The sequence below is a fragment of the Channa argus genome, chromosome 20 (assembly GCF_033026475.1).
Source record: "Channa argus isolate prfri chromosome 20, Channa argus male v1.0, whole genome shotgun sequence".
Lineage (NCBI taxonomy): Eukaryota > Metazoa > Chordata > Actinopteri > Anabantiformes > Channidae > Channa > Channa argus.
The window spans coordinates 16,170,960-16,178,270 of NC_090216.1; the positions used below are offsets into that span (position 1 = coordinate 16,170,960).

The 7,311-nt window shown below is 39.3% G+C and overlaps 2 protein-coding genes across 4 annotated transcripts; one reads left to right on the forward strand and one right to left on the reverse strand.

Moving 5' to 3' along the window:
- The first annotated feature begins 324 nt into the window (after positions 1 to 324).
- Positions 325 to 2,654, forward strand: cybc1 (cytochrome b-245 chaperone 1). Its single transcript, XM_067489030.1, has 6 exons — positions 325 to 475; positions 1,036 to 1,123; positions 1,258 to 1,299; positions 1,395 to 1,565; positions 1,676 to 1,820; positions 2,012 to 2,654. Exons 2-6 carry the CDS (start codon positions 1,036 to 1,038, stop codon positions 2,169 to 2,171), a joined length of 606 nt encoding a protein of 201 aa, XP_067345131.1. The 5' UTR covers positions 325 to 475; the 3' UTR covers positions 2,172 to 2,654.
- Positions 2,655 to 2,762: 108 nt separating this feature from the next.
- On the reverse strand, positions 2,763 to 7,238 carry hexd (hexosaminidase d). Of its 3 annotated transcripts, none has more exons than XM_067489022.1 (12): positions 6,946 to 7,238; positions 6,757 to 6,847; positions 6,553 to 6,668; positions 6,306 to 6,393; positions 6,020 to 6,184; positions 5,748 to 5,931; positions 5,138 to 5,209; positions 4,870 to 5,068; positions 4,328 to 4,489; positions 4,136 to 4,240; positions 3,606 to 3,695; positions 2,763 to 3,358 (listed from the first exon to the last, which is right to left on the reverse strand). In XM_067489022.1, exons 2-12 carry the CDS (start codon positions 6,841 to 6,843, stop codon positions 3,187 to 3,189), a joined length of 1,440 nt encoding a protein of 479 aa, XP_067345123.1. In that variant the 5' UTR covers positions 6,844 to 6,847; positions 6,946 to 7,238; the 3' UTR covers positions 2,763 to 3,186. The 3 variants fall into 3 exon arrangements, with proteins under 3 accessions (XP_067345123.1, XP_067345122.1, XP_067345124.1); XM_067489021.1 differs by having other exon boundaries at positions 6,757 to 6,850; XM_067489023.1 differs by lacking the exons at positions 6,553 to 6,668; positions 6,946 to 7,238 and having other exon boundaries at positions 6,757 to 6,850.
- Positions 7,239 to 7,311: the final 73 nt, after the last annotated feature.

The following is a 7,311-nucleotide window of genomic DNA, read 5'->3' on the forward strand; positions in this document are numbered from 1 at the left end:
GTGATTAAAAAATATATAAAATATTTACAGAGTTACACATTTTAAATGTATCGTCACTAACACACGCGGCAAGTTCTCTGCGTGGAGAGTATGTGTAGTTTTTCAAAATATATGTCAAGGCATGATATCAATTTGTATAGCGTCTGGCCTGCCAAACCAAAGAAGAAGAAAATTATGATATCGTGAACATAACAGAAATGTGCACCTATTTCAGTGCCAGACAGAAGAGTTTTTTTTTATTTGCAAAGAAAACACAGTTAAATACGTAGTTTATCCTAAATGTATTTGTTTTAAACTTTTATTTTGAAGTTAGCGTCAAAATAACCTCATCCAATCCAAGCTGGCGAATTCAGGAAGGAAGTGTCACCCATGCAGAACAGTTGTTGCAATAATACGAATAGAACTTCCTTATAGTCCAGTGCATGTGTTTCTTTGTACAACTATACTTTTCTGTAGAAAGACTCACGAATGAAAGGTAAGTTACTGGCTCTTAGCTGGTCTCTTTATGCAGTTCTGATGAGACAGTAGTATACATCACGTCTTTTTATCATTATCAACAGGAGCAACCTTATTACCTTCTATGGTTTTAAAATCCAATAAAGGGTATTTTCAACGATATTATTAATAATATGGATATTTTCTTCTTTTCTACCTTTATGTCTATGAAGCCCTTCACATGTCTTAGGTTTTTTTGGGTGATGTATTTAGATATCCACCTTTGAGGCTTTACTCCTTACCCCATTACAGTGGAATTAAACAAAACTTCATTTTGGCTACTCAAAAGTCTAAAAAAGTCAAAGTAACAATGTGTATATTTTTCTGTAAGACATTTGTTTGGAGTTGTGCAACATACATACTTAAATTGGAAATAACACTAGGAGCAACTTAATTGTGTTCCAGAATTTTCAAATTAAATAATTTTTGTAATTTATTGAGTTTGGTGAAATGACCCATTAAGTTTGGAGCAGTTTTCCCAGGTAAAATAGGATTTTCAGCCATATACTGTTGATACAGTTAATATTGATGCCTCTTCAGATGGGATACATGACAGTAGAGGAGCACACCACCACCCTGCTTCACCTCAAGAGATCCCCGGGCATTCGTTCCTGGTCGCTTCTTGTCGGTAAGTTTGTATTTTTGAAAAAATTAGTTAATTATTTGTTAATCTATGCACATAGAAACTTAATTATTCATTCCTCTCCTCTGCTATTTCCATGTTTTAGCTCTAAATAAATAAATCTCCCCTCTTGAATGCAGGTATAGCCTCTGTTGGATTGGCAGCTGCATATTACAGCTCAGGTAACTGAATTTACATGAGTTAACTAATTTGCATTTTCCATAACATTTCATGCAACATTTTTCCTTATTTTTTATGTGTTGTGCAAATCACACAGACAGCATCCTGTGGAAACTTTTCTATGTGGCCGGCTGTCTGTTTGTGGCCTTGCAGAACATGGAGGAATGGGAGGAGGCCGTATTTGACAAAACCAAGAACCTGATCGAGCTCAAGTCCTCCAGCTTGTATGCATTAGTCCTGACATTGTGGAGAAAGGGGCAGGAGAAAAGTCAGTACTACCACACAGTGAGGGAGTGAGTCAGCACAGTAGTTTACATTAGTGATTTGACAGTGCAAAATGTTAGTTCTTATGTTGTTTTGTCTTTTTTTCTCTCTCAGTTGTGTTGGATCTGTCACAGCTGTGTGATATTTGTGTCCACGAGGAGAGGGTGCGTTATTTGGGGAAAGGTTACCTGCTAATGCTGAGGCTGGCTGCAGGCTTCTCCTACCCCCTAACCCAGAGTGCCACACTGGGGGGACGCAGGTATGCATCTACTGCTTCAAAATGGTGAAGTTGTCCTTGAAAATGTAGTTAAATACCACTACTTTCTACTATCTTTGTATGGTTGTTTATGTATTATACTTGTATTATAATAACTTGGATTCATCATCTTCTTGAAGGAGAAACAAGACACAACAGTATATCCCCTTTCTCATTCATTTAATTTCTGTCAGTGATGTGGAGGCACTTGGTGCATTACTAAAGCGCTTTGTGGGACTGGAGGAGTTGCAGCAACACAGGCTCCAAGAGGAGGAAGCAGCAGAGTATGACGACGAAAATGAAGATTCTCTGGACAACTGCAGTCAATCAGATGATGAAGCAGAGGAACAGTGATCTCTATGTGAATGGCCACCTTTTTGTGCTATGTAAAGGATATTATAGCATCACTGAGACTTTTCAGAGGGTGTAGTTTCAGTGGTCCTTACACTTCACTTTAAGCATGTGCATGTTACAAGGATACCAATAGTCTTTCATTGTCTCATCACAGTGTCTGTGATGGTCTCCCCTGTCTTTTTTACCATTTAATGTTAAGACTATGGATGCTACTGTGACTCCATTTGGGATTTTTTTAAATTAAATTTAAATGTGAATTTGGATGATGGCATATAAATGTTTCAGTCTTTAGTCAGTGTTCTAAAAAAACACCAGGAAACACATTATGGATATTTTTTCTTTTGCAGTAGTGTAAATGCAGCTTTCTGTAAGTCCTTTCTTAACCAATTTGATGTAATTACTGTTTGAGAACAAACTCCATCTTACTGACTTGCTGTACCTTTTTACTAAACTCTAATAAGTGTTTTGTAAGTCAAGTCTTTTCCCACAGTTGTTTGGACCACCCAGTTGATAATCGCCTTTTTGCATGTTTACCCATATTCACTCCTCCATCTCAGTGAATGCATGTGAAAAATCTTATTAGGCATCAAAGGCTGTTGCTGTTATTTTTATTTTTCTTACATTTTATGTACTCTGTGACCCAAAGAAAAAACTCAGGAAAACACTTTATTGCTTTTGACAGTTTTTTTCTTATGGTGTATTGAATCAGGTCTGATGGTTAGTATCAGTGCGTATGTGCTGATTGAAAGAACAATCTTAAGTTTTTTACTTAATTGTTGGTTGATTTTATTTTGTTTATTACCTTTGGTAGAAGTATATAAAACTGTTTTATATGAAAACTCAAAGTCTCATGTTATACTTTCTTTTCTTTGCTACGACTAGTGCAGATTACAGGTAGCAGTTTGCTCTAGGGTAAGTGCAAAGATCGAGCACAATAACACTTTGTTTTCCACATTTGTTGCAAAAACATTGAGAACAGTGTCTGAAATCATCAAAAAAGCAGGTTCGTGCAGAGCTATGGCACAATCTCCTTCACACAGGCTCCGATATCCTCTGTAATCTTCTGTAGAGGAGTCATTACAGGGCTAACATGCTCCTCTATCCACTCCTGGACTGTTGATTCTGGGTAGAATTGCACCATCTCCTCTCTTAATGTCGTCACCTTCTGCTGTAACACAGCCAAATAACTGAAGAGACAAGACCAGATGGGGTTTCAGTTAGAGGCCACACATAAGCACACAGTTTACAACATAGTACACAGGGCAACTGACCAATTGAGCCACAATTTGCAAACAGTATTTGACAGAGTTCAAAATGTGTAAATCTATGTGGATTCTAATTCTAACACTGCGTCCGAATCTCGAAATATTGGAACTTGTAACGACGGCCCAATCTTTGCATAATCTTTCTGTATAATAAGAAATGTCTGCTCACATTGATGCTTGGTCTTGAATCGGCATGGTGATAAGTGGAGTTACCATCTTCCTCTGTCGCTGGTAGGGGCTGAACCATCCTCTTACATACCTAAAGTATAAGTGTACAGAATTATTTAGCTGTAGTTATAGCCCTTTTTTTCAACCACTGCACATAAGTGCATAATTGTGTTCATTTTTGCACGGATTAAAGTTTGAAGTACTTTCTTTCTTGTCACGAGTCAGGAGAGAAGATTGATGCCACTCTCATAATTGTATGGTAAATATAAAGCTTCAAGCTGCAGGTGCTTAGCTTAGCGTAACGCTTGGAAAGAGGGGGAACATGGCAAGCCTGGCTTGATCCAAAGTACAGATATACCTACAAACCAGTTTCTCTTCAGCACACAGTTAAAATGTTACATTTGGATTGTTCTATACAAAAAAACAAAAACAAAGGACAAAGCCATTCTACAGTCAGCTGCTGGTTTGCCCTGGTAAACTATTAATTTAAGATAGGACAAATAGAATCTTGGGATTGCTGCACAAACTCACATGCCATTTTCAAAGAATCTTATGTCCTCTGAGTTCAGCAGTGAATTGAGCTCCACAATTAACCCTGCCAGCCTCCTTCCTGGGAATGAGTCAACTCCAGATGTCCTAAAGGCCACATGAAACAAAATCCTATTAATCAGGAGTTATTCATACACATTACAAATTTTGAGGTTCATAAAACAGTGCCCGTACCATTCAATGGCCTCAACCTCCACTGAAGAGACACCCAGCAACTCCAGTACTTTGCTTTGAGCTTCAGCACTGAACTGGCCATGGAGGAGTGTCTGAAGACAGGCTGCTAGTGATGGAAGGCCCACGGGCATCAGCTCACACAGCACTGACAGGTGGTCATATCTGACAAGGGTAAAAGAACGGATCATCTCTACATTGATAACCAGACATACAGTTAGAAACCCCGGAGGTGTAGTGTTGCATCACACCTGGCTTTAAGACCCTCACAAAAGGACGGCTTTACTATAAACAAATACTGGTTTGCATTATGATCCCTGGGCTTTTTGTCAGTGCTACCTGCTTCACATTAATTCAGAATAAAGATATGTATTATGGGTCTGCTACTGTCAAAGACACCTAGGGTTTATGATTAATAGAAACTATTACACATTCATTACTCACTAACCACACATGCACACAGCTTTGGATTGAAACCAGTAATTATCCTGTCCTCCAAACCTGAGGTTTCACAGCAATACAAACATAAACAAAGTAATTCTTACCTTTGCCAGCCTGTTAAGGCAATGCCCTTTAGGTTTATGCCAGCCGATAAAGAGGCAGCTACCTTTAGCCACTGCAAGTGGTTGTCCACATGTCTCTGGGTACTGGGCACACAGGTGAAAACACTGGTGGAGCCTTTAAAGGAGCTGGCTGCCCACACGTCCGACATACTAGCACTGTGGTACTTCTCCAGCAGAGACACTGGTTGAGACAGAGAATACACATAAGTACTAACATGGCTCTGCACATGTTGCATTTAAGAGCTCTTACCAGTTTTGTCCAAATCCAGATTGGGAGTGTAGTCCCACAACATGGGCTGGACAAGTCCTACTAGACCGCTATCTGTCACAAGCAAAAAAGAAAAGACTGATTACGAGAAGTGTTTTTAAGAACAGGATAAATTGAACACTTATTTCTTTACCTATTTACACATCGATTAGACATTGGAGTGTATGATCCTTCTTTTCTATTACCAGAAGGTAATAATAAACTTATTAAATTTGCAAGTCCTACATTAAAACTATCAGCCCACTTAAATAACAGTTACGTTATAATAACATGCATAAAAATAATGGAAGGTCAATGTACTCAGTAAAATATTATATTTCATTGCATATGGTTGTAGAGAAACTTTTTTTAATATTGTGAAGATTTAATTTTGAGTTGTTTTTTAAGCCAACATTTTGTCTATTTAGTCTACAACGCCAGCGAAGTAATCAGTGGCCGTCAGTATAATGCCATTTAGTAAAGTACAAAATTTATGTACTCAGGTAAGATAATATTAAGATACAAATACCTTAAATGTAAGGAGATTTCATCAGTCTACTTTATATGACTAAGCAATCATCTGATGTACCTAGTGTTTCATAGCTCTCCTCACCTTTCAAAGTGTCTGGGCTCATTCCTCTCATCATATCATCCCACATTATGATGGTCAAGTAAGGCCACTGCTGCTTAATGGCCTTGGCAACTTTGGTAATGTGACTTAGGAAAAGCTGCTCCACTGTGCGTTCGTTTGAAGCCAACCACAGTTTTGACTCTTCTCCCTCACCGAGCATGTACACCTTCACGTAACAATTGGGAGAGGATCACACGAGGCAAATTGATGATAGTTACTGTAAATAATGAAAATACAACTGAACTATATCTTACCTCATCTGCTCCAATATGCAGTGTGTTTAGACCTGGATGCAGATCCACCACCTGCCTTAGCATCTCCATCACCAGCTTTACTGCCTCCTCTTTGTGCGGATTCAGGGTGCCTACACAGCGTGCCACCTCTCTCAGGCTCCACAGAGGCCGATGCTTCAAAACAAACTGCGCCACAGAAGGGACAACGGCAAAAACAGGGGTAAAGACGGATACTGATATCCATTCTAAATTAAGTAGTTATAGCTATGTTACAAACAGGTATACAGGAGCAGGCTGTTTGCCTCACCTCCATGTGACCAAATGTCTGCACCAGTGGAATAACCTCCATGCCCTTAGATTTGGCAAATTCTTGCATTGATAATACTTCCTCTTGGCTGAAAAAACAGAATAAAGATTGGATTTACTGAACCACAGCATCAAACCTGCACATAAAACATGATCTCTGTCCCACACACAACCGCACACAGACAATAGACAGAATCGGCAAGGAATTAATTAAACAGTGTCCAGTGTTTATAGGTCCTAAACTACACCTGTAAGCAGGCTGTGCTGTGCCCTGCAGCAGCTTCAGCTCCCCTTCATAAGGAAACATGTCCTCATACTCCACCAGGAGGCCATCAATTCCCAGATTAGAGAAAAGCTCAATCAGCTAAGGTGAAACAAATACAAACGTGTACAGCAACAGAGGCCAAAATACATACCGGAGAAGATCACGCAAAAGATGGCAATACTCTTACCTTGTGTAGGTATTCCACTTTGGGGGGCGCTCCCTTTAAATCTAGATGAACTAGTTTCTTTCCTTTAGGCCACGGTGGACACTTCATTCTTCTTCTTTGTAACAACGAACATACGTTCACGTTATCAACAGTAGTTCACAGACGTGCGTTTATGTTTATGAACGACCATTGATCATCAGTCTGACTCACCTTGACAGTAAAGACCAGGTCAGACCCAGTCTGATAGGAATGACGGCAAGAGGAGGATGTTGTTGTACCGCAAGTCACTTGCTCTACACAACAAATACCTCTATGTATCGTTCCTATTTAAATAAACAGTGTAGGTAGTCGATTAATTTAGCCTGAGCGGGCAGAGAAATAGATGTAAGAACGCATGCAAAAAGCTGTACGAGTTTAGCGTTTGTTATAGTTTAGAAAATACTTGCGAACCCAACATTAGGTTCTGTAGCCTACATTTAGCTAATCATTGTCCAGCTGTTCGCTGTATTGGAACTCAATTGGACCTGAACGTGGCCCAATGAAAACGTCGCTTTCTTTTCCGGTGAACCAATGGGC